This window comes from Culex pipiens, chromosome 3 (assembly GCF_016801865.2).
Source record: "Culex pipiens pallens isolate TS chromosome 3, TS_CPP_V2, whole genome shotgun sequence".
In the NCBI taxonomy this organism is placed as follows: Eukaryota; Metazoa; Arthropoda; class Insecta; order Diptera; family Culicidae; genus Culex; species Culex pipiens.
This window is the reverse complement of record NC_068939.1, coordinates 87,347,120-87,373,802: the sequence shown is the minus strand read 5'-3', so window position 1 is coordinate 87,373,802 and position 26,683 is coordinate 87,347,120. Positions and strand designations below refer to the sequence as shown.

At 38.3% G+C, this 26,683-nt stretch overlaps 2 protein-coding genes across 2 annotated transcripts in view; one reads left to right on the top strand and one right to left on the bottom strand.

Moving 5' to 3' along the window:
* LOC120414614 (uncharacterized) overlaps positions 1-25,619 on the bottom strand; it is a 145,329-nt gene extending 119,710 nt beyond the window's left edge. Inside the window, exon 1 of the mRNA XM_039575837.2 lies at positions 25,404-25,619. Coding sequence (XP_039431771.1) covers positions 25,404-25,613 — 210 coding nt within the window. The 5' untranslated portion in view covers positions 25,614-25,619. The remainder of the gene's footprint in view (positions 1-25,403) is intronic.
* Positions 8,778-10,719, top strand: LOC128093498 (probable cytochrome P450 6d5). Its single transcript, XM_052710491.1, has 2 exons — positions 8,778-10,093; positions 10,486-10,719. The coding sequence occupies exons 1-2, from the start codon at positions 8,778-8,780 to the stop codon at positions 10,715-10,717; spliced, it is 1,548 nt and encodes a 515-aa protein (XP_052566451.1). The 3' UTR covers positions 10,718-10,719.
* Positions 25,620-26,683: the final 1,064 nt, after the last annotated feature.

Below are 26,683 nucleotides of genomic sequence, written 5' to 3'. Positions count from 1 at the left end.
CATCAGCAATGTTTTGGAAAGGCTTGTGTTGAGGTTGTTTTTTCCACCCAGATTCATGCAACTAATGAAGGTTGGTGGCCTCGGGGTTTTGAAATCAAAATCGCCACAGGGCGATTCATGTCGTGATTTGTGATTGGTTTAACAACTCAGTGGTTGTTGTTGTAGCAGATCTTGAGGTTGTAATTATCGATGTGTTTATTTTACAGCACTTGTCTCTGCCAAGAGCATTCTATTACATTTTAAGCTTTTTCCAGCTTATATTTAACATGAATGATAATGATAAATGATAATTTTACATGGAAACCCAAATTATGACCACATATCGTTTTTTTTTACACTTTGGCTCAATTCCGCGGGCAGATTCAGATTCAACGGGCAAAATTACATGGAAAAACATTTCGTTAGGGTGGGTCCAAACACTTTTCCCTTGAAAATTAAAAAAATTCTAATGAAGATATTTCGAGTTTAAAGAAAAGCGTTTTTAGTGCTAGATCTCCTCTTTCGAATGCAATATGGCGCTTAAAATTTGGCCTGCGCCTTTTCGAGTTATTTGAGTTTTAAATTTGCATCTTTTCTACCTTAAAATGGCTGTAACTTTTGACCCTTAAGTCCAAATTGACTTGTCAAATATAAAAAAAAGTTTGTTTTTTAAAGTTCTAAAATGCCCCGAACATCACTTTTCCCTAAATCTTAACGCTGAATTGCCACGTTCAACAAACTGATTTTTTAAGGATTGCTCAGATGCTTTCTATAAATTTGGTCGTAGAAGGCGTAGATTACAAGATAAAATGTTGGTATCTTCGAAAAAGTTGCTTGGATTGGCAAACCATAACAACTTTCTGGAAGACAAAAATGAAATCCCAAAAATATTCCTGAAAAGTTAGATTTTCAAAATCACCCTAATCGTGAACCACCCTAATTTTCAACCAAACCAAAAGTTGCCCCTTTTCATTTACAACAACTCTTCTCAAGACACCACAACTCCAAAAATTCATCTCTGGATCTGGACCACTGTGCAATGAGAAAAAAGCTATAAAATCACTCAAAAATGAACTTCTTAATTAGACCTCCTGGACCCATCTTCACGTATGCATATCGACTCAGAATCAAGTTCAGAGCAATTGTCTGTGGTGAATGTATGTAGGTATGTGGACTCAAAATTGTGTGATAATATCCGGACTGGCTGAACGGATTTTGATCATTTTGGTCTAATTACATTCGTCTTTGGTACAAATAAGTCTCTATTCAAAATCAGCAAGTTTGGCTTGAAAACTTCAAAACATATGCTATAAAACCATTTTGACTGAGTTTCGGAAGATTGTAAAAAGGGTGGTTTTTGAAAGAAAACCCGTCGTGATCTAACAACCATATCTATATAGTTTTTTTTAGCCGGATCCGGACATCATTTTTATCAAAATATCTTATATTTTTATGAAAATGATGTCCGGATCAATCATGCGACCCATTGTCACGAGTTCAAAAGATAGAAGATCTGAAAACCCTATCGATACTTATTAGTAAATAAAGTTATATGTGGAGAACATTTGTAGTTTGGAATTTTTTATTTTACCAAAAAAAAAAACCATAAATAAATGTATAAATGTGAGGTAGGCTTAAACCACTATACGGTGAATTTAGTAACGTCTATAGTTCTCCAAATCAATCAAAAGTAATATTTGAATAGTTTTTAAGTTGAATAGTTGTTGTTTAATAGGGAAATGGCGAATTGCATGGAAAAAGGACCTAGTCCTAGTCCTAGTCCTAGTCAAATATATGAGAATCTCTTCCTACTAAAATGTTCAAGTTTTTCGTTCAAACTTCCAACAACCGATATTCATTTCGGCATAATATTGTCCACTTCAACATTAACCACCAAATTATCGTTTAATTTCCACCACCACAGCAAACTCAACAAGTCATAAAAAAATAATTGCCATCACGCGATCCTGACGGGCAGACAGCCAGCCAGCCAGTTTCAGTTTCAGCTTTCGGGTTTGTTGATGTCACTTAATTTCGAATCATTCGCCTCGCCCATTTTCCAACTGCTCATAGTTTGTGTAAACAATTCCACCCCCCACATTTTCCTCCACTCCCATCGAACAACGTTTCAATTATTTATATGATCTATAGTTTCGAAATTCATTATGAGTGCTTCTGCACACACACACATTCACGTGCACTTCAACGTGGAAACTGACAGCCATACACGCGCGGATATGGTTGTGAATTCAGCCAAAAAGGGGAATGATTTGTGGTTTGTAACGGTCTGGGCATTTGGCAATGGGTGAAGAGTCAAGCTGCTGGTGTGTCTGTGATGATTGGAAATTCAAATACACACACACAAAAAAGCAATTCGACGATGGATAGTTTTTTAGCATAAACCATCAACGGATTTTAGCTCTGCGGGTTGTTTGAAAGGTTTTCCAAGAGGCTATTAAAATGTTCACCCTCGGAGGTTTTTGGCAATAATAATGATGACCACTGATGGAACGGTCAGTTCAGCGGGTGACAGGGGGTTCCCAAAAGCATTTCAAGGTGAGTAGGAATAAGATGCAATATAATTTAATCTTTATTTGTGTTGTTGTGTGTGAAATCAAACAACGGTAATTACTTAATTGAACCCTAATGGGTAATTAATTCTCCGCCAACTCTCACGAAATCGGGAATAGTTGCCCCGACGCCTTTTTGATTTGCGTGAAACTTTGTCCTAAGAGGTAACTTTTGTCCCAGATCACGAATCCGAGCTCCATTTTTTTAGTTTTTTTCATCGAAAGAAATATAATTATTTTTACAAAAATTCTGTAATTTTTCGTTATTTAACTGTAAAAATTACCCCTTAGGACAAAGTTTCAAGCAAATCGAAGAGGAATCGCAACTTTTTCCGAATTCGTGTGATTTGGCAGAGAATTAGTTTTCATGAATTGATCAAGTGCATTTAATAAATTGAGACGAAAATAACAAGGTTTCAAAATCTGGCTACACTGTCCTAAGTTACAGAGTGGCCATTCAAGTCGAAAAATCGGGAAAGTCGGGATCTTTTTTTTTTTTTTTTTTGTCAAAATGTCGGGAAAAGTTGGAAATCCAAAGCATAGTTGTTTGAAAATTATTTTCTTACTCAAATTTTGTCATATTTTGTATAATTTTCAAATTAAACCCGGGCAGACGGTAATAACAAAATTCATGCCATTTCAATAACAAATACTGTTAAAATAACAGAAAGTGTTATGGAATCTCCTTGAAAAATCCATTTTTGCATAAGAGTTTGATAACAGTTTATGTTATCATAACAAAATGTGTTATTGGTCTGATATTGGTTGAAAGCCAAAACAACTTTGGAATAACAGTTTTTGTTATGGAATAATACCTCCAACTGTTATTGGGATGATCGGATTAGTTGTTAAAATAACAAAAAATAATAACAAAGATTTGTTCGAAGAATGACTAAAAATGTTATTAGTCTGTTATTACAATAACAATCCAATAACAAAAAAATCATAACGGCGAATAACAAAAAACGAAGTTGACTTTATAGCTGTCGGCCACCATTGCTAGTACCAACCACTAGTGTCTTCCTTTTTATCTACAAGGACTTCGCCGCCCTGGGCTCCTATAAGTGTATGAAAGTATGGCACGGAGCGACGGCGCCGAATACCCATATTTACACAAAGAATTTTAGAGTGCCCGCCGCGGGATTCGAACCGGCGACCTCTGGATTGGAGTCCAGTGCGCGGTCCGATTGATCCACACGGGCGGGACGAAAACGAATAGCAAAACTTGTTATAAATAACATAAAATGTTATTGGCCTAGTATTTTCAAATATCAAAAAATGTTATTCCCACGTTATTTCCGTCTGCTCGGGAATTCACTCATTTTTTCCTCAGTTTTCACTATTTACTATTTCAAACTATTTCAAGATAAATGGACATTTAAGACATTTAATATCCTAATAAATGTTGAATGCTTTTGACACAGATTTTCAGAATATTGTTTTATGAATGAACAGATTTTTACTATTTTTTCTTTATCAAACAAGATGTATCTATCTAACAAATTTAACTTAAAACAACAACAAAGCTCTTGAAAAACTAATAGAATAATAGAACCTAATTTTAAAGATTATGGCCAGCTCAAAGTTATGATTCTTTTTTTATATTGATTGAATATTTGAAAAAAGATTGCAACAAGAGTTTGGTAATGGTTTTTTTTTTTGGTAAAAAATATTCATTAAGTTATTTCAAATATTTTTTCCAACTTTTTTCCTGAACTTTTTTTGTGAGTATGTGTAAATTACTATAGTTAAAGCTAGATTTTCAGTTTTCAGAAAACTTAAACATCGAATAAAATCCAATCGTTCGTTCTAAAGAAAGAAATTTAAAAACTTAAACATCAAACATGTAAACATGAAAAAATATTGAAAAAGCAAAAAAAAATGTAGATAAAAGCAATCCCAAGTAACAAGCAAAATGCTTCTACTTCTTAGCAGGTTTTATAAAAGATTTAAAATTTGCTACTCGGTGTTGTGATGATATTGAACAAAACTTTAAAGATTTACGATAGAAATCTCTTAAAAGTATCTTCAAGAGCACTTTAGAAGCATGACACATAGTTTTATGCCACTCTTCGTTGTTTGACTTGAAGTTATCCCAGAGAGGTTATTTTTAAAACCATTTTACATTGCCAAAACTGCCTTAAAACTGAACTAAAACTTCTCCGTTTAATGAAAGCATAATTCAAGAGTCTTTGAACTTGATCTGTCAAATCACTGAATATTCGTACAGTCAGTCAGTTTAGTGACCTCTCCGACACGCAAAATCGGCACGACGCATCCGGACCAGAATTAGGCGTTTCGAGAATGGAGAAAAATGTCCCGCGGAGTGCTAGTGTTTTTATTGGTTTCGTGTTGATTACTGTGACTAAAAATGTTCGTTATTTCAACGTTTTTTTTCCCTGTGATTTTTTTTCGACATGTGCTGACCGAAGAAGCCCACCCGGTTGAGGATCTGGATGCCGGTGCGTGCCGCGAGCTCCTGTCCGGCGCCCAGGGCAAACTTTCGTCGGCCTCTACTGATGTGGAACGCGCCGAGGCTGAATTGCCGTTGAAGTGGCCAAGGCTCTCGTCAAGGCTGTCGAATAAGGTGCGAGAAAAACACCAACCTGCCGGTGAATCCGTGTCCAGTACCCGTCCTTATATTTAGATTCAAGTGCGAGATCAGTGTTTTCTTCAAAAGTCGCGGCCGTTCAATGAATAAATAAAAAGATTTGAAAAATAATTAACGCCATTGTTTTAATCCAACGACAAAAAAGCATTTCCAAAAATCTTTTTCGGATCTACCTCCTGCAAACAAATATGTGCATGCGCTACGGTCGCAATACTACGCGTTTTACTCTGCGATAAAACCGCATTAAAGCTTACTGCAGTCTACATGTTCTTACTTAATCTTGAACAAGAGCTTCTCAAGAAAAATAGCTCTAATAACTGCTTTGAGTAAGAGAGAATAGATTTGATGAGATCAGCCATATTAACATGAAAAAATAACGCCCAAAAACGGAAGCCATGTTGATTTTTCTGCTGATGTAGAATTAATTGTTCCATTAAAAATTACAAATCATAGTAATTTTTAAAGATTCATACCTTCGATGCATATTTTTTCGAGGCATCTAAGAAAATTGATCAGTGAAATTTTTATGGCAAGAATTTTACGATAAAAATGGCTGCGTAAAGTCACAGTTATATTTATTTGGTTATTATAATATAATTATCGGTGTAAGCTTAAGTTCATCGGCCATTTGTGAATTAATTTCGAAAAGATTAAATGGATTTCACGAAATAAAATTCAGAACTGGTTTTTCTTCGACAAATCTTTTTTATCATCAACGAGAGCAAATAAGTTTAAGTTCACTTTATTACAGTCTTGAAGATCTCTTCTATGATATTATAAATTTTTGAAGCTTGAGAATAAGTTTTAGAATAGCAATAAAGAGCATTTGCAGAGTATTGTAAAAATCAACGTCAAAGTTGCTTAGTTTTAAATTACTCCGCATAAACGCTCTTGATAACCTCCTAAAATAGTCCACTTTGCTCTTAACTCAGGTTTAACGCTGATTTATTGTTGTTCTGGAGAAAGTTTGGCTTTTTGATATTTTTTGGCTAAGATAACTTGAATCTATCTTTAAGAAAGTAAAAAAACTTAAATTGTTACTTGGGATTTGATTTAAGTTATAACAAATATATTTAAAGAATTTGTCTCTTCGAACATTTCGCATGAAAAAAGTTGTAAAGCATGGAATCTTATCAAACTGATTTTTTTTTTCATTGAAAAAATTAAAACAGTAAAATACTGACAACTGGAATTATATGCATTGATTTAAAAAATCAATATCAAAATTTACAAAATTTAGAAGAGAAACAAAAAAAAATAAGCGATTTCCTAGTTATTTTTCTAAACCTTTTGAAATCATGTTATCATGTCATTTAAGCGTTTAATTAATAAAACTAAGAATAAAATGTTATTTCAGATATCTGTAACTTATTGCTATTTCCAGTTGAAGTAAAGTATCAAAGTAAAGTATAAAAAGTTAAGATTGGAATCAAGGGTCCTGATTACTCCAAAAAGACTCAGTCACTCGCGAACACAAATCTAGAGCGACGAAAAACTGCACTGATGTATTCGTACCGTTTGTCACTTCCAAACCAAACGCTACCGAACACTCTCTCTTTGCTCTCCCTCTCATTCCAATCGGGTAGAACAGCGAATGGTTCAGAGAGACCGATTTTGTTAAGTCACTCAAAGTTGACTGAAAATAGTTTGCGATCGGCTTTGCTTTGATCATTTAGGAAACTGCTTGAAAACAATTATATAAATAATATTTTGCAGTTTTGTTGTTTACACAACATCAAAGACACATTTGACAGCAATTTCCATCATGTTAAATTCTAATTGACGGCAAACTGAGGCGAAATGAGCACTGCGCTAGAATTTTCTTTGGCTCTCTCCTCTGTGAGCATATTCGTTTGTGACTCAGGTTGACGGACGGAGAAGGAAAAGAAATTCACGAAGTATTTGTTTCGCTGAGTGTAGCGATTGAGCAAGCCGCTGGCTGCCAGCCTGTTGTGTTCGCTCGCGAATGTTTGCGCGCTCCGGTCGGCAAAGATTCGTTTGGTGATGAGTAGGAGGGTTAGTGAATTTTCACGAATTCGTGGACAGCGTGAAATTCGTGAAATTTGATGATTTCTGCAAAATCCCGTGAAATTTTGCATTGTTTGTCTAATCAGTGGTTAAATATGGGTCATTCCAGGTCAACTGAGTACACTTTTGGACTCGACCTTCACCGATTTGGACCAAACTTGGAGGGAACGTTCATCTATCGATAGTTAACAGAAATCCCAAGTTTGGTGCTGATTGGACCATCCCTCTATTTTTGGCACCGCTCTCTTTTTTGGCGATTTTCTAAAAAAAAATTTTTTCTTTTAATCATAACTTTGCAACTATTTGACCAAAAGACTTTCTACAGGTTGCATTTTATAGAAAATAGTCCAAGGAATTTGATAAAAATAAAACTTTAACCCTTAAATGCCCACTAATATTATATTTTAACGTTTTAAGTATTAAAATTCAGTTTTGACCAATTCCTTATATTTTTATTTGTTTTATTTTATCACCATCGTGTTCCCCGGACAATTTTACATAATAATAAATGTAGACCTCAAACTAAAATGAACTATTGGCGAGATACAGCAATTTTACTGAAAAAAGTTTGAACAAAACTTAAATCTTGTATTGTATTGAACAACATAAAATAGAAGCAAATCGAAAAAATAAAACCTTTAGGTTTATGAGTCAAATATTTTAAAAAGTAACAACAATTCAATTAATAAGAATACACTAGCCCTACATTTTTTGATGGCAACTTTTGAAGGTAAAAAAAAATCATGTTCCGTGAATTTTCCGTGAAATTTAATGTTTTGAAATTAGGGTCCCCGTGAAATTTTAAATTTTTGAGCGTGAAAAATCACTAAGCCTAGTGATGAGTGAGTGATTTTTGATCTTTGAACTGAAAATCAGGACCCTTGATTGGAATCATAAGTATTTTAAAGCTTCCAGTAATTTTTCAAAGACTATTTTTTGTTTATGTTTCTACTCTAAATCAAAATAATGAGTGCTTCGACTTTTATAGTATTTTTTAAGGAGTTTGTTGTTGAGTTTTTTTTACGAAAATTGTAAGTGGTTTGATTTTATTTAATTTGTTTAGATTTGTTTTTCGATGGTTGATAAATATTAACTTATTTTATACAGAGTTTTATGTTTGAAATCATCATTTAGATAAGAAATGCCTATTTTTGAGTTTATGAAAAAGTCTGGAAAAGTCGGGAATTTGAAAAAGGGATTTGGTTGGTCACCCTGTGACTTTAAGTTACCATGATTTCAGTTGACTTAACAAAACCTTAAAATGTTCAATAAGGGTCGCTTATGGTGCTTCCAGTAGTTGAACTTGCATCGAATTCACCAATATAAAGTTGCCATCAAGAGACAAAGTGATCATTTTGGTAACAGTTTGATACAGCACTGTAGAACTGAAACTAACTCAAATCAAAATTGTCATGTGCTCTGGTTTCAACATCAAGTGAAGTTGTGTTAACTTGAGTATGATACATCACATACCCAAGCAAACAAACATCAACCATCTTTCCGTTAGAAACATTGCACAGTAACTCTTGGTCAAGTCAGTGCCACTGTAACCGTCTACTTGTCAGCACCAGTTTTATCCACTCTCTTAAATGATCACTTTGATCGTCATCTGCCTCGTGGTGGCCACTTTCTATTGGTGGCTTCGGTGCAAGTTCAACTACTGGAAGCGCCATGATTTCGACCAACTGGAACCAACCATCCCTGTTGGCAACTTCGGCCCCTTTTTCCGGCAACGGTTGAGCATCAACGAAAACTACCTGCAGATGTACGAACGCAGCCGGCACTTGCCCCTGGTTGGGATCTACATTTCTCTGCGTCCAGCGCTGCTGGTGAACGATCCAGAGCTGGTGCGGAACGTGCTGGTTCGTGACTTTGAATACTTCCACAATCGTGGGTTTTGCCTCAACGTGGACAAAGATCCGCTGAGTGAGCATTTGTTTGCGCTGCAAGGAGATGACTGGAGGTATCACCGATCTCGGCTTAATCCGGCGTTTGGGACTAATAGGCTGCGAGAAATGGTGCCAAATATGGTGAAGATCAGTCAGGTGCTACAGGAGCATGTTGGAAAGTTTGCTGAATCTGGAGCGCAAGTGGATGTTCGAGAGATCATGTCAAGGTATTACATCGATTTGATCGCGTCCGTTGGGTTCGGAGTGGAGATTGACAGTATCAACAACAGTTCGCATGAGTTCCGCCAGATGTCCATCAAAGTTTTGGAACCCACGTGGAAGAACGTACTGCGACTCGGGAGTACCATCTTTATGCCTAAAGTCAAGGATTGGCTAGGGTTCAAAATGATTGCTCAGGAAGTTGAGGATTTCATGTTGAACCTGGTCAACTCCATAGCGCAAGAACGGGAAAAGAGTGGTACAATCCGGAAAGACATCATGCAACTGCTGCTACAGCTTCGTAACACCGGAAGCGTTTCCACGAACGAGGACCGGTGGGACGTAGGAATGTCCACAAGTGCCAAAATGCTCTCTTTTGAGCAGATCACAGCACATGCTTTGGTATTCTTTGTTGCCGGGTATGAAACATCAGCGTCCACCATCACATTCTGCCTGTACGAGTTGTGTAGAAATCCAGCCATTCAGCGAAAAGTTCAGCAAGAAATCGACGCTGTAATCGACGATCATTGCGAATCCATCACCTACGATCACCTCACCAGATTGAAGTACCTCGAGAGTTGCATCGACGAAACGCTTCGCAAGTATCCGGTTATTGCGTTTCTAAACCGTGAATGCACCAAGGATTACCGGGTCCCAGGGACGAACAAAACCATCCCGAAAGGAACACCAATCGTCATTTCTACACTCGGACTGCAACGTGATCCCAATCTCTACCCCGACCCAAATCGGTTTAACCCAGGACGATTCAGCGATCTGAAGAGTAAAATCGCCGACAGGTCACACCTCTCGTCAGGGATGGCAAATGGCAAAAAACCATCGAGAAGCCCTCGTTTGATTTATTATCTTCCAGTTACAGAATTCACTATAATGATGTATGAAGTAATTGTAGATTTTGTACAAGCGAACAATTTTGTAGAACATTGTTTTGTTCCAAAGTGAATGCTGTTGGCACTAGAGCGTAAACAATGTCTAAAAATGCCACCATCGGCGTCCCTCACTCGCGATGGTGAGGGGATTTTTGTTTACGCTCTAATGTCAACAGCATTCAGTTTAGAACAAAACAATGTTCTACAAAGTTGTTCATTAGTAAAATATCTACAAGTGCTCCATACATGATTATAGTTAATTCCATAACTGGAAGGAAATAAATTAAAAAAGCTTTTTTGAGGCCCATCGGCAAATACCTTCCCTGCCTCTCGTTCGGAGCAGGCCCGCACATCTGCATTGGGCAGCGGTTGGGCAAGCTGCAGATTCTGCTGGGACTGATCGCTGTGCTGTCAAAGTTTGATGTCCAGCTTGCCGAAGCAAGTGACGGAGAGCTGAAGTTTAATAAGCGGTCTATTATAACCTGTTCGGAGAAGCCGATCTGTATGATCTTTACTGAGAGAAGGTCATTTTAGTTCAGTAATATCGCTTTGTAATTAAACTTAAAACAAAGAAAAAATAATAAAATTGAAAAATACCTGCATTTTTAACTAAAACTGTTTGAAGACCCCTGACCCGTATCCGGCTAAAGAAATTGGCTAGGTCAGCGGCGGCGGGTGGAAAATCGCGTGGAAAACGCGACGGCGACGACGACGACACCAAACAGTGAGTATAAAGTGCGAAAGCATCTCAACTGTGCCGCCGCCGATGCTGTTAATGTTTATTTATCCAAGAATCTCAAAAGATGTGGAGAGTTTATTGGCGCTTGCTGGCTGGGAGATGTTTTCGTCCCAAGAGTTTTCCCTGGAGAGGGTCGGGACCGGAAGGCGATTGAAAGGAAAAACACTGTCTGTGCGAAACATGACAGATGAATTATGTGAAATTAGCTCGGCCAGGCCTGGCTCTAAAACGGTGACTGACGGGGCTCAAAATAAGGTTTTCGTCAGGGCCGCGGGGTTGAACAAATAAACTTTATCCACACACACCCAACCCAACCCAACTGGGTGTGTTGTCAAAGCTGTTTTGAAATCGATCACTCGTCAGCTCCCCCACTCAACGTGGCTTTGCAAAATGTAAAGTAAAAGGGTGGGTTGTAGAGGGGACACGAAAGAATTCCCCCGTGGAGTGGGGGAGCGGGGGTTTCGCGGGAAATTCCAGCTTGACACTACCGACGCGTCAGTGAGTGGGGAAAATTCTTCCGACGAAGTGGAAAGCAGCTAGCACCTCCCACTATTTAGGTCTGGGCGAGGTTGAATTGCTGAAACTAACCGCATTGTGAATTTTCTTTAGGTGACTATTTCAGAGGAAATGACGAAGACATAGTCTTTATTTTAAGTTGTATTCAAATTTAGTAAGAAAACATATTTCCTCTTTACATCACTCATGCATTTTTAAAAGTTGCTCAAAAAATATAAATTTGCAATGGGTTTTGGGATCAAGCATTCCACCAAAAAATCACAAATTCACATACTGCAAAACCAAAAAGTTATGCCATGCGGGTTGGATTTTCGAGAGTTTTCCGTCCCACTTTGGAATTGAAAGTGGTCACCGGAAATCGTCACCCGCAAATGTAGCGCAAACCACAGCAAGACCAACTGAACCGAAACTTGTTCCAGTTAACCAGCACAAACCAATGTGTAGATCAGCGTTAGCCAAAAATAGTCATCCGAATTAATCCTTGGTTAGTGGTCTACAACACTTGCAAATAATGGAGGTGTTTTTGTAGCATACAATGAGAGTAACTATTAGAATACTTATTAGGATGTAACAAAAGTGAATTTTTGGCGGGCATTCAGGGGCTGTCTCTTTTTAGTTTGACACCCCTTTTACACGGAGTTCACACACACTACCAAACGTTTGTTTTTTTTAGTGTTCGTGAGCGCCGTGTAAAAAGTGACAGTTCGTCACTTTTTAGCAGGGCTGTGGAGTCGGAGTCAGAGTCGGAGCCGGAGTCGGTGGAGTCGGGTCTTTTTGGGGACCTGGAGTCGGAGTCGGAGTCGGAGTCGTCAAAACTCTAACAGCTGAATCGGAGTCGGAGCCGGAGTCGGCTAAATTTTAAGAGCTGGAGTCGGAGTCGGAGTCGGAGCCGAGGATTTCTGATAACCCGGAGTCGGAGTCGGAGCCGGAGTTATCTTAAATTCAACAAAAAATATGTTTTTTTTTTATTGTTCAGTATTTCCTATAGAACAGCTTAATTTACAAAACATCTTAGATTTTTAATTGATTTATCAGATGCCATTGTGTTTTTGAAGCTTTTTACTGTAATTGAAAAGCTCTAATTGTGTTATTACACTATAATCACTAAATGATAACCTCTTACCCAAGTATGTAGTATCATAATTAAAAAAAATTGGTTATGTAGTCAGACATATCTAATTGATTCTTGAATGCTTCCTTTCTCCTATATTCAAGTGCCCTTTCAATTCAAATTTGACCAAATTTCATCCAGTTATTTCTGAAAAAAAAGTACACACTCAGTCATCTTTTACCCCGATAGCATATGTCTTGGTACGAGGTACATAAAAAGATTAAAAATAGTAATCACTGTTTTGTAGGATTTTAATTTATTTGTAGGATTTTAATTTATTTTTCAAATATTATACAAAAAACAAAATCAAAATATTATCAACTGGTACGAATTTTCTCAAACTGTATGTCCCACGTCAATATGACGCAAGGTGATAATCATTGCATAACAATGTACCTTAAAAAATTAAATATTTGTGACCTAGAAAATATTTAACTTGTGGATATTTGTTTTATATTATATTTTAAGTTTTTTCATATATTTTGGTGGAGGCGCAAGATCATTCATAAAGCTTCGTTTTAGGTGAAGATTCACGAAGTATCGTGTGCCTCCTTTTTAAAGTATATAAAATTTTAAAATTAAAATAAATTAAAAATTTCCAGGGTAAAAAAATTTTTATGTCACAGATATTTGAAAAGGACATCTTAAGCGTCCTTTCCACGAAGAAATTGTTTAGATACATTGATTTGCAATAATAATCTCCTTCAGCCATGGCGAGATGTCCATGTACGTCTTAAAAAAACAAAAAAAAAATGTTTCGTTTAAAATTGTCATTTTAAAAACAAGGTGCCTGTCACTGTGCTTCTTACAAATGTCAGCCTGAAAGTGAGCAAATTGAATTTTAATGTTCAATAGATCATTAAGGCCAGGCTTCTTTTAGTTATTCTTTCAAAAATAACAATTTAATATTTTAATTTATTAGCTTTGAAAAAAATATTTTCAAATTTGAGGTTAAGCAAATAAATCCAAATTTACTTGCAAAACTGTTCTTCTCAAAATGCCTCTAAAACTGAAGATATTTTTTGATTTCTGTTTCCATAACGTGTAAAACTTGTAACCTAGAAACTTTTTTTCCGTTTATTTACTTTACTTTACTTTTACTTAACTTATTTTTCTTGAGAAAAACATGACGCTTAGAGAGTATTCAAATAATCCTATTTATCAATGTTTTAAAAATAATAAACTAATAATAGTTAACTAACTTTTGAAACATTTAAAAATATGTGGAGTCGGAGTCGGAGTCGGAGCCAACCATTTGTTGAAAGCTGGAGTCGGAGTCGGAGTCGGTTAGAGTTGGTAGGCCGGAGTCGGAGTCGGAGTCGGAGTCGGAGTCGGAGCCAACCATTTGTTGAAAGCCGGAGCCGGAGTCGGAGTCGGAGTCGGCTAATCTGAGAAAGCCGGAGTCGGAGTTGGAGTCGGAGTCGTTTGAAATATGACCCGACTCCGCAGCCCTGCTTTTTAGTTTGGCTTTGACCAACCAACGGGGTACAAACTAAAAAAGTTTCAAACGAAAAAGTGACCAACCACCGGGGGTTGAGTGTATTAGTAAATAATCAATTTACAATTCCGTATTTCTTATAACCTAATAGAGCTTTGGAGTTCCTTTCAACTATGATTTGTACTATAATTCAATTTGAAGTTATTGGATATTCTAACAATGGATTTGGCAAGAGAAGGAAAAATTAAGAAGCACCTTCTAGATTTGCTAAGGCATTTGAAATTAAAATGGGATTTACCCCTAAAAAAACATTTTTTCAATAATGTCAAATTTTGAGGCCTTTGACCACTGAAGCGATTATTTCCAACGTAACTGGCATGTATGCCAGATCCTTGCGCATGTTTTGGTATAAATAACATTAAAGTTCTGAGCACTCTGAAGTTTGGAAATTTTTTGAAAAATCGGCCCAAGCAAAATCATATGGAGTCGTTTTTTGAAGAAAAAAATATATTTTTGCGGGCTGAATCCCATTTAAAATTTAAATTCAAAGCGCCAGCCCCTGTTAAGTCCAATCAGGCTCACATTTGGGATTTGAGCTCAGTACGCCCACCGAAACCAGCCCCTAAATGTCCGCCAAAAAGTCATTTTTGTTACATCCTAATACTTATACAGTCCAGACTCGATTATCCGAAGGCCTCGGAAAAAAATCACTTCGGGTAATCGAAAGTTCGGATCGAATCGAATCACGAAAAATTTTTTTTTTCGTTATCTTTTTTTATTGTCAAACTTAAGCATGACCGCTAAACTAAGCTAAAGTTATTTATTATTTTTAATTCCAAGATGGCGGCCAATATGGCGGTGAAGAAATATTGAAAAAATGCATTTATTTACTTGATATGCAATCAACTATTCAAATTTGACTAAAATGGGGTCGTAGAACTCGAATTTGATGTTAAAAACAAAAAAAAAAGAAAAAAAAACGACAAGAAAGTCGAGTCTGGACTATAATGTTATTGTTCTAAAGATTTTTAGAAAAAAAAATTCTTATCATATGTTGGGCAAGTTATTCAATAATATATTGAAATCAGTCTAGATATAATATTGATTCTTAATTACTGAGATAAGTTATACACATTCAAATAAACATCACCTTAGTTCTAATGTACCAGACCCTTTAAAATAACTATATAATTGTGAAGTATTTTAATTACCTAATTTGAAAAATCGATAATGCAATTTTATAAACGAATTTTGGGACCATCCATAAACCACGTGGACACTTTTTTTAATCTTAGACCCCCCGCTCCTCTCCCTCTCGTGGACAATTTCCATACAAAGCAAATATTTTGTGTATGGAGCGTGGACAATCGCTGACCACCACCCCCCCCCCTCCCCCTAAAGTGCCCACGTGGTTTATGGATGGTCCCTTTATTGAATACTCGTCTATTTTACTCGACATTTGGCTACTTTTTATAACAGATTAAAAATGTCAAATCAAACCTTTTATCAGTCGTGATTTTAAATACCTTAAATTTCTTGGAATGATGAGAACACTTCTCGAAATCTGATTTTCTAGACATTACATATAAATTTTCAATCATTTTTTGTATACAGTAACTTTTCTAAGCTAAGATTTGATGTACCTTTCAACAGCTGATAAATGCAAAGTTTGGGACAGATTTTGCTGAAGTCTTATGTATTTAGTATACAATTAAAGGAGAATGGTTACAAAATTACAATGGCTATTGATTTTTTGCAATTTCTCGCAAGCCGCGGCCGTAAAACTTGGTAAATACTGCGAAATGTCAGGAAATTCGAAATAATTTAGTGCCAAGTTACTGCATTTTTTTTGAAATCGTAAATACATCTGACAATAATTCTGCAAAATTTCTCAAAATTGAGCCAAAAAAATTGTTATGCAATGAATATTGTGATCTTGGGTTGTATTTGGTATCTTGAACTACTGCTTATTTTTTCAGTAACTTTCCTGTTCACCACTATCCATGAATAGCACATTTTTGCGTTAATTCTAGCATTTTTTATACTGCCCATGTTCGCATTAATGTCCCATATGCCAAAACAGCAAGCTGAAAAAACGCATTTGAAGTTTGTCCCACACATAAGGCTACGTGTTAAGTTTTCGCGAAAACATGGATTTCCTCTTGATTTCTAGGATAAAGTACTGGATAATACAGGCATTTCTGGAAAAAAAAAAAAAAAAAAAAAAAACACAAAACACGAATAAGAGTAAAGTTACCCTGTCTGAAGTCATGAACACCTTAGTTAAGTTTGTGTTTAACGGTGCGCACCAACCAGAGTCTGGTGCACCCAAAATGCAGTTATAAACATTTTTTCTTTAAATATGAGAATTATCGATATAATGTTTTATTTATCCCACAATTTATTGTCAACAAAATGATTAGTAACAGTCCGTAAATTTGTCAATTTTGGAATAAGAAGACAACAACTTTCTTGGTTGCTATGCACCCTTAAGAGGATTATACTTATTCATGTTGTAAGATAAGATTTCTACATAATATCGGTGTTTAAAAGTAAATTAATTAACTTATGTTATTTTAAAGCAAAAGCAACGCTAGTGAAAGGAAGAAACGTTAGTTTTAAAGATTCGTTTTGCTTTATCGCGTTTTTGCTACAGTTCCACAAAACTCTCCAACGAGCATTTTAATCATTATAATGGTTTAAATAACACGACAATGCACCTTCCAAAAGCCTGGCGCATAACGTCCCAAAGAATCACACCTGCAGCACAAAAGGAAAGCTCGCGCAAACATTCTCATCGTGTCGTGAAAATTTCCCATCGACAGTACACTGCAGCCGAAACTTTTATTTTTCTTCTTTTACTTTCTTTTATTTGCCTCTCACTGCCAAACGAACACTAATCCTCTTCTTTATCATGGATTCGGTGAGCCTGTCTGTGAGTGAGTGTGTGTGTGCCTGATAATCTTATCGCTGCTGATGAATGTTTTATTGATTCCCGTTAAAAGAAAGTTTGCCTTTTTGGAAGGAAGAAAAAAAGTTCGCTTTCGAAGAGCTTAAAAGTTTGACTGTGAAAAAAAGGACATTCGAAAGCTTGAATCTTGAAAAAGCAAAGAAAATTAGCTTGTTCGATTCGATCGTTATCAAAAGCGATAAAAATTAAAATCAATACGGTAATTCATACAGATTAATTAAAAGCGCCCCCTTGGCCACCTGCCACCCAAATTGGGCTTCAACAAACAACAGTCAGTCAGTCAGTCAGGCCAGCACAAGTGTCAAGTCTGTCAGTTTTCAGTTTCCGTTGAGAGAGCACACTCTTCCGAGAGAATCTTTCCTCTCACAGAGTGAGAGCGCGAATCCTTGAAGATTTCCACGCTCTCCCGCTCTTGAAAAAAATTTCCTAGCACTCTCTCTTGCTTTTCCAACGTGGACACTCACGCTCACGACACTGTCGCTGTCATAATTTCACTCTCCATTTTTGCACCGACACAACCGAAGGGAATATTGTCCTGAAAGGTCCTCGCGAAGGGACTTGTGTATGACTATGTGTGTGTGTGTTTGAATGGGCCTTCTGCTCCACATTAGGTTCCTTCCGCGGAACAAACGGAACGGGATGGATTGGAAGAAGTGGGGTGGAGGGTTGATAAGGGAATGGAGGGAGAGGGGAACCAAGAAGACTTGGATTTTCTGCAGCCCATTAAGGAGGGCAAATCATGTGCTGCTGGAATGGATGGCTGGATGGTTTGTTGGTTGTTGTTGTAGCGTTGAAAAGGAAAATTTGGCTGAGGAATGTTATATGATTTTTCTTTGACCTGATATTTTTTTTTAAACTGTTTCATTTCAATTTGATGATTTGGATTGAACCTTGTCTGCTTCAATTTTGTTTGTTCGTTACTGGTCTGACTAAATACACTGACTTCTCTCATTTTCAGGACTACATTTTTGTAAATCATTTGAAATGACGACTAACCTCGACCAAGATTTTATTTTATAAAGAACAAAATGTTGCTGCTTGTGCATTTTTTCGTATTTAAATTGAAATCTGTGGTTGAGATTGATATTGAGGAATCCCTAAAATAAATTCATGAAATGTTTTGGTACTTTATTAATCCGATTTGGCCGTAATACCACTGCTAGCAAAACCTAAACTTTTACTGCTCCACAATCTGTTGAAACAATTCATTTAACTTGAACAGCGAACATTTCCAAAAATCTAAGATTGGTGGTCCACCACTCGGCAAAACAAACAAATGCTGTGATTACTGTGATAATGTTTGCATATTTATCTCATTAGTATGATCATCACTTTTGAGTTAATGATGCAGTTTTATTCTAAATTATATGAATTTTCAGAAAAATTTGAAAACTACAATCCTAGAGTTTTTTTTATTAGGTCCTATAAACATATGAAAGACAATAGTTTATTGGTCCTTTTCAAAAAAACTCTGGAATCCACCTAATTTTAATAAATAACAACAACAAAATAGCAACGAAATGTTTGTATATCTTAAGAAATATTAACAAAAGGATGTGATTTGTTTAACTCTCTACTGCTCAAATTTTGAGATTGGGTCATACAAAAAGCTGAAATTTGTATGACCCAATCTCACCTCTCAGACCCAATGTCACCCCTGATGACGGTATCTAGTTTTTTCATGATTTTACAGACACCTTTTCCACAGTTATTTTTCACATTTTCTACTATAGAAGGCAAACTTATGTGAAATCGGACGAGCTTTCCGGTAAAAATATTTTCGAGACTAAAAAATCAAGTCTGTCATAACAAAACTGCCAAAAACAACCAAAAAAGCTATTTTTTCAACATTTTTATTTTTAAAACCGCTGTTTCATCACAAGGATTGGACAAAGGACAATGATCAATATGAAGACTTTTATGTAAAATTGTCTGGGGAATCGATTCACACTATTTATTTTAAAGAAAGTTGACGTTTAACCACTAAAAAAAAACAGTTTCAGTAAATGATTTTTGTAATTTTGCGGCGGATGATTCTGGGTTCGATTCCCATCTGCTGCAACCTTCCATCGGATGAGGAAGTAAAATGTCGGTCCCGGCCTTGGTTGTTAGGCCGTTAAGTCATTTCAGGGGTAGGAGTCTTCTCCATGCCATAAGTACAAACAACACACCAAACCAAGCCTACTCCGGTGGAATCGCTGGCGGCGGTTGGACTCGCAATCCAAAGGTCGTCAGTTCAAACACTGGGGTGGAAGGTTCCTTGGAGTAAAAAGAGGTTTGGGTGCTCTCCCCATTCAAGCCTTCGGACTCCTAGGTTCGAGCAGAAACTTGCAATAGAGACCACAAAAGACCCGGGGGTCGTTAATGTGGATGGTTTGATTTTTTTTGATTTTTGATACCATCCTGCATTTTTCGTGAGTCATTTTGTAACATCTTAGGCTATTTAAAAAAAAAATTGAGCGAAAAAAAATCGTAACATCATTTTAAAATTTAACTTTTAAACTTAAAAATTTAAAAATCTCATAAAAGTGGCGTGTATTTTTCTTTCAGTGTATTTTTTTCAGAAAGCCCGTCCTATTTCCTACAAGTTTGTCTTTGAACACTTTTTGATACAATGCAACGGCTTTGAGATACAGTAATTTTTAAATCTCAGATTACAAAAATATTTAAATAACTTACGTCTTCTCTTTTTGAGTACGATTGGCTCCATATACACAAAATTGGCTTATATAGGGCTAGGATAACATGTCTAAAAAGTTTCATTGAAATCGGAGAGGGTCGGGTACAAAAGTACCAGAAAAATTCCCGGAATGAACTAGAATTTAAATTTTAAAAAATGCTTCGAGGCATAGTCTAGTACACTACGAAAATTACTGCATTAATTATTTTCACATATTATAGAAGAAATGTTAGTATACTGATATATCATTGTCACAGTCTCACGGACCCCTCTCTCCCCCTTGTTACACTATGTCACGCTTGCGATGACCCCCCCCTCCCCCCTAGAGCGTGACGTACTTTATGGATGACGCCTAAAATAATCATAAAAATAAATAAACATCTAGGTATTCTAAAACAGTGTTTCTCAACCAGTGAGGAATTCCCCACTGGGGGGGGAATTTGGCCATTCTTGGGGAGGAATGAGGATGTAATAGAAACTGTTTGCTTTGAACGTTATTGCTGAAAACTAAAAAAAAATCTAGGGCACTTTTTTCATTGTTTAATGTTTATAATTATTTTTAAATTTCTTGTGAAATATGTGAATTTCCTTGCCATTTTTAATGGTTTTATTTTTGAAAATGTCTAAAATATAACGGGCAAAAACTTAAAAAATTATGAATCTTTTTTCGATGAAACTAATTTCTCTGAATTTTCATATTGTTTGAAACATGAAGAGTTCTTGAATATTTTTGTTATAGTTTTCAAAAATTAGCTGAACTAAATGTCTGTGATACAGAATTCATTGACATTCTTTCAAACATGAGCAGTGCATTTTTTTATAATTTCCTCGAAGGAATTGGTCGAAAAAGGTTGAGAACCGCTGTTCTATAACGTTCATATAGTTGGACCCCTGGACATGGTTTGTCGAAGGGCAAAATTTGTAACAGGCTAGGTTGCACAAAATCTAGACTAATTCGACCCTCCGGAGTCACATAGTCGGATTCCTAAAGGAAAGCGAGATTTTCCAGAATGGCGCCTATACTGAGAAGTATCACACACAGTATGAAGGTGGTCAGCATGTCGATTTTAATCAAATTGGGGTCGCTAAACCCGACTATGACCTCTAGAAACGTCTAAAGTGGCCAAGGAGTCTGCAATCCAAGACGACGTTCAATATGGAGTTGGTGTAATAAAGTTAAACCGAGCCGCGTAGGCTAGTATTTATGTTTCCACCTCGAAAGCGGAAGATCTGGGTTCAAATCTCGACTCGGACCAACATAAATGGTGATTGTTTCCCTTCTGAATTCCATTGCATAGTAATGGGAAGGTATAGTGTATCATCACAAGCTGGACCATTTCAGACACCTCACACTGAAACATGTTAACATTAACCTTTTCCCGCCCAGATCAAAATTGAGATTTTTACGTTTTTCACCATTACTCGTTACTGGATCAACCAAATTGGACGAAATTTTAATGGTGTTAAGCTAACATTCTTTATAAACTAACGCAGGTTGAACAAGGTTGAAAAAATGCATGGTTGTAGAGAAATTCAATTTTGAACACAAAAATTTGTGGTGCTCTGGAGTAACCATGAGCGTTAGAGGGTTAAGGCTGATGTTTTCAAAGTTTTGCATTCCTCACCACTCGAAAAATGAACTAGTTAATCAGACCTTCTAAACCCACCCTCACGTATACATATCGACTCAGAATCAAGTTTTGAGCAAATGTCTGTGTGTGTAGTGAGGTTTTGATCAAACAATATGCACCATATGCATCCTATTTGAGTGGACCAGTTATTCTAGCAATTTTAGGAAGTTTTTGAAGGAAAATTATTGTTGTACGATTTAACCTATATTAGTTGATTCATATGGATTTTGAGTTTTCGACAAAGTTACCAGCAAAAACAATCACGGTGTCTCAAATACCGTTATTATAAATTTAAAAAAACACCCCTCAAGATACACCATTTGATTGGTATGACCTCAGAGTGCAATATGAAAATCTTTGTCGGGCCAGTTTTTGAGTTACGCTCTTTTAAAAGTACCGATTTTTCATGATTTCCTCAGAAATGCAGCCTTAAAATCCTCGATTGAGTCAACATAATTGCTTAAACGTTGCTTAATCCACCTTATGGTGGTTGTTGCCTTCCTCAAATCAATATACTCTTGATAGGGATGTCAGATTTTCAATCTGTTATACTCTTGGAAAGGCCTTTTGATTACACATCTAATGATGGTCGCATGATTGATCAGGACAACGTTTTCATCAAAATATATGAGATCCGGCATCGAAATAGTGTATTTATTACACTTAAGAGCGAGTTTTTCACCAATGTGTAACAGGTCGTGTCGAGGTGCTCCGATTTGGATGAAACTTTCAGCGTTTGTTTGTCTATACATGAGATGAACTCATGCCAAATATGAGCCCTCTACGACAAAGGGAAGTGGGGTAAAACGGGCTTTGAAGTTTGAGGTCGAAAACACATAAAAAATCTTAAAATTGCTCGCATTTCCGTAAACTTCATCAATCCCAACTCTCTTAGATGAATTCAAAAGGTCTTTTGAAGCCCTTTAAAATTTGCCATAGACATCCAGGATTGGTTTGACTTTTTCTCTTAGCTTTTGCAAATTACTGTCAAAAATGGATTTTTTTAAAACCTTAATATCTTTTTGCAACAGCCTCCAACACCCATACTCCCATAAGTCAAAAGATAGGTAATTTCATGCACTATAAGCCTACGTTATTAACTTTTTGGCCAATCGCAGTTTTTCTCATAGTTTTTCGATTTTTCTAGAACAAACATTTTACAACGTTAGTTTTTGCCCTGTAGGCCGCCATAGCGGCACTTTTTGGTCTCAATTTTGTCATATTCGGAATACTGGGACAATTTCACGTAAGTTAGAAGTATTGGAGTTGTAAATTTGATTGGAAAAATTGCCATTTAGAATGAATTAAAATATTTTTTTACAATTTGTTGGATTAGGGGTAAAACAGGTTTTCGCCTACTTGATACAGCATTTGACGTATTGATCACAGGGTAAATAAGGTCTATTTCTTTTTTCAAAAATATTTTATTTAATTATTTTTTAAATCAAAATTACAACTCCAATATATCTAACTTACGTGAAATTGTCCGAGGATTCCGAATATGACAAAATTGAGACCAAAAAGTGCCGCAATGGCGGCCTACAGGGTAAAAACTAACGCTGTAAAATGTTTGTTATAGAAAAAATGAAAAACTTTGAGAAAAACTGCGATTGGCCAAAAAGTTAATAACGTAGGCTTATAGTGCATGAAATTACCTATCTTTTGACCCAAGGGAGTATGGGTGTTGGAGGCTGTTGCAAAAAGATATTAAGGTTTTAAAAAAATCCATTTTTGACAGCAATTTGCAAAAGCTAAGAGAAAAAGTCAAACCAATCCTGGATGTCTATGGCACATTTTGAAGTGCTTCAAAAGACCTTTCGAATGTATCTAAGAGAGTTGAAATTGATGAAGTTTTACGGAAATGCGAGCAATTTTAAGATTTTTTATGTTTTTTCGACCTCAAACTTCAAAGCCCGTTTTACCCCACTTCCCTTTGTCGTAGAGGGCTCATATTTGGCATGAGTTCATCTCATGTATAGACAAACAAACGCTGAAAGTTTCATTCAACTCGGAGCACCTCGATACGACCTCTAGAACAAACCGAGCAATATTTACAAACACTGCCTTTTAAGTGCTTATAACTTTTGTTAGGGCTGTCAGATCTTCGATGTTGTACTCATTTGAAGCTCCTGCCTTCCATCGGATGGAAAGTAAAACGTCTGTCCAGGCCTAAGTTGATGTTAGGCCGTTAGTCATTCCAGTCGTCACCCTGGTATAATTACATACAACATACCAAACCAAGCCTGTCCTGCTGCCATGGTGTAGTCGCTGGTCGGCGGTTGGACTCGCAATTCAAAGGTTGTCAGTTTGAATCCTGGGGTGGAAGGTTTCATGGAGTAAAAGCATTTGGACTCCTAGGTTTGAAGTGGCAATAGACACCACAAAAGACCTGGGGGTCGCTAAGGCTGATGGCTTGTTTTATTGTTTTGGTTATGTATTCGTTGCTCAAATTTTGAACGTTGCTACATTTTGAACATTGAACCATTGTTGAAATATTCCATTCAAATCAATTCCCAGTACGAGCTGTCAATCAAAACTTCAGACCGTAAAAGCAACCAAGAGCACAATTTAATTCATTTAACAATTTTATCGACACACTAAAACAACCACACCAAGGAAACTTGAAACCACTTTACTGCCCCTGATCGCATAAATGTCCCATATGCATTTTCATCACTTTTGAGTTATTGATGCAGTTTGGTTCAAAATCGTGTGCTCTTTCAAATGAGCCTATAACATCCAGTACTTTGTTCTAGAAAACAGGAGGAAATCCACTTTTTTCGAGAAAACTTAACACGTAGCCTTATGTGTGGGACAAATTTGTTTTGCGTTTTTCTCAGCTTGCTGTTTTTGCATATGGGACATTTATGCGATCATGGGCAGTTTAGAACTGCACGCAACTCCCTTTACACACGAGGCGGCCTCAAAAACCAATAAAAAAGTATCAGTCCCCCCTTTTTTCTTGTACTATATGAGGAGTAGAACTCGCTTAGGCACGTTGCACACGAGTGTCACTCACTCCATTCAACTTGCGGGAAGATTCCCAGAAGTCCTGCTCCCATCGTCACCGCCACCACCACCATGTGTGTGCTCTCTGGCAAATATTAAAACTTTTGCCTCCCCAACACCCCACTCCGGTTCGCAATAAAACTTTGTCCCTACAGCCGGAACAAGAAGGAACACTCTCTTGGAAACGGGTCAACGCGGGGTCGGTGGAACCATGGCAGCCGGAGGAGTTTGGCCGATCCAGTTGTGTGGGAGTCGTCAAAACTGCACCTTCCGCTTTCAGAAGAAAAGCTGCGCCAGTAAAAATCAGTCATTGATTTTTGTGTTGCGGAAATCCTTGAATGACTGCCGTCCCCCGCACAGGGGACGGCCGGGTTGCCTTGGTGACGATCCCCCCCCCCGCTTGGGTCAGTCAGTGGATTAGAAGCACCCCCCAAGTACGGTACGGCACAACTCAATTAATTAACTCAAGGATTCCTTGGAAACGTCGCCCGCAAACGGGCAAACTCCCAGCGCGGGGGAACTTCATTGAAGAGTACCGCCGCGCGCCTTGGCTCCCTAATTTTCATTCAGCTGAATTTGCATTGCGTGTGAAGGATGGTACCCCCCAGTCCCGCTCCCCCTGCCTCCACGATCGGTGAAGGAATTTCCAAATTTTTCAGCACACAGCAGGCCACTCCAAACACCCGCGCCGCTAGGTGGTATTGGTGACGGACCAGATCCTGTGAGCGTTATCTGTCTGTCAGTTTTTGAATGTGTGGTGGGGGGGGAGCGGGGGGTTGAGAGCGCGAGCTCCTCGAGTCCTGTGAGAGAGCGCTCTCGCGAGCGGGGCTCTCGCGCTCGACGGATCCCAATTTTATTATTATATAATTGATGAATGAGATGTGTTTTTTGGAGGATTTTTTGAAGGCACTACTTTTTTTTTGCTTCGGGTAGCGACCGCAGCGGGATTCGATCCTGGAAGTTCCGGATTAGAGGCGGTGCGTAGAGCAGGTTCGCAATTTGGGGACACAAATTGTTTGCTTGACTGAGTTTTTTAAAGGGATACGCTTGATGAGGGGAGAAAAAATCGAGGGGTAAAGGGTAGGAGAAGAAGGGGTTTTTGGAGGGTAGACTGCGGATAGATACCTGGAGATCCGGTGCTGTGTTGGGTTGCGCCAGATCGCACGCTGACAACCACGGATTTATCCGTGATAGTGCTTCCGTATTGTCTTCCTCAAATTTGCCCAACTTGTTACTACTACTTGCGGCACTACTGCTGTGTTGTTGACTGGTGCCTCGCCGAGCCCCCGAAATAAACGCAAGCGCCATCACGACCAGCCCGGGTCCTGGCCGCATATTGACCTCGGGTTCGGCGGCGCTAGCATGGTGCAGGCCCGCTTGAGACGCACTTGCGACTCTTGATGACCTCGGGGCTCGGGCTCATGGCCCCATCATCTCTGTATTCTAACGTCCTTGCGTATGCTGCTGCGGGTGCTTTTTAGTGGTGTCGCTGCACGACCGCAGCAACGGAACCGAGTAGTCCGGAGTAGTCGGTTCGCAACACTGTCGTAGACGACGGCTTGGATTCGGCTGCTGCTACGGCTGATGTTGCTGCTGGTAGTCGCTGAGAAACACTTGCGGCCATCTTGATCGCACACAGCCGTACTAGGATTTTCACTGCACACCACCCGCACACGCGACGACGACGGCGACGGCGACGACGACGATGGTGACCGTGTCCGGAGTGGCCGGAACTCCTCGGAACGGAACCGCGCGGACTCTTGGACGAAGAAGATGGCAACGACAGCGACGACGACGACGGCTACTGGCAACAACAGTCCACCGTCCAACTTTTCGCACATCCGCGGTCACAGAAGAAGCGGAAACACAATCAGAGTTACGGGGGTTACGCGCGCTGCAGGATGCCGATCCCTGCTCTACTCGGTGCGATGGCTCGACGAAACGGCCCCAAACGGCATTACCAGCAAGCCAGCCAGCAGGTTCTCTCGATGTGCAGATGGCGAGAGCAAAGGGTTTGCGTGCGCAATCAATCGATATCACAACTCATGCGTACTACGAGGTCACTGATTAAAACTCCGGAACACACAGAGACCGTGTCCCAAACACTCTCCAGATGGCTCTTCCAGCGCTGCCAAAACACACGCGCTAGGCTCCCGAGCGCTCTTCACTGCTCATGCTCAACGCTCTCCGGATCCCGCTCTCGCTCCCTCTCTCTCTCTCTATCTCCAACAACCCCCCACGCACACACACACTCCAAAGAAATTTTCCTCCGTCGCTCCGGGACCACTTTACGGGGTGACTCACTCTCTTCCGGAGCGGCGTTTCCTGCGCTCACGCTCGCAACAAACGCTCGCGTTGTTGTTCTCCACCAGCTTTCACGCGTTCCTGCCCCCTGCCACCAGGTC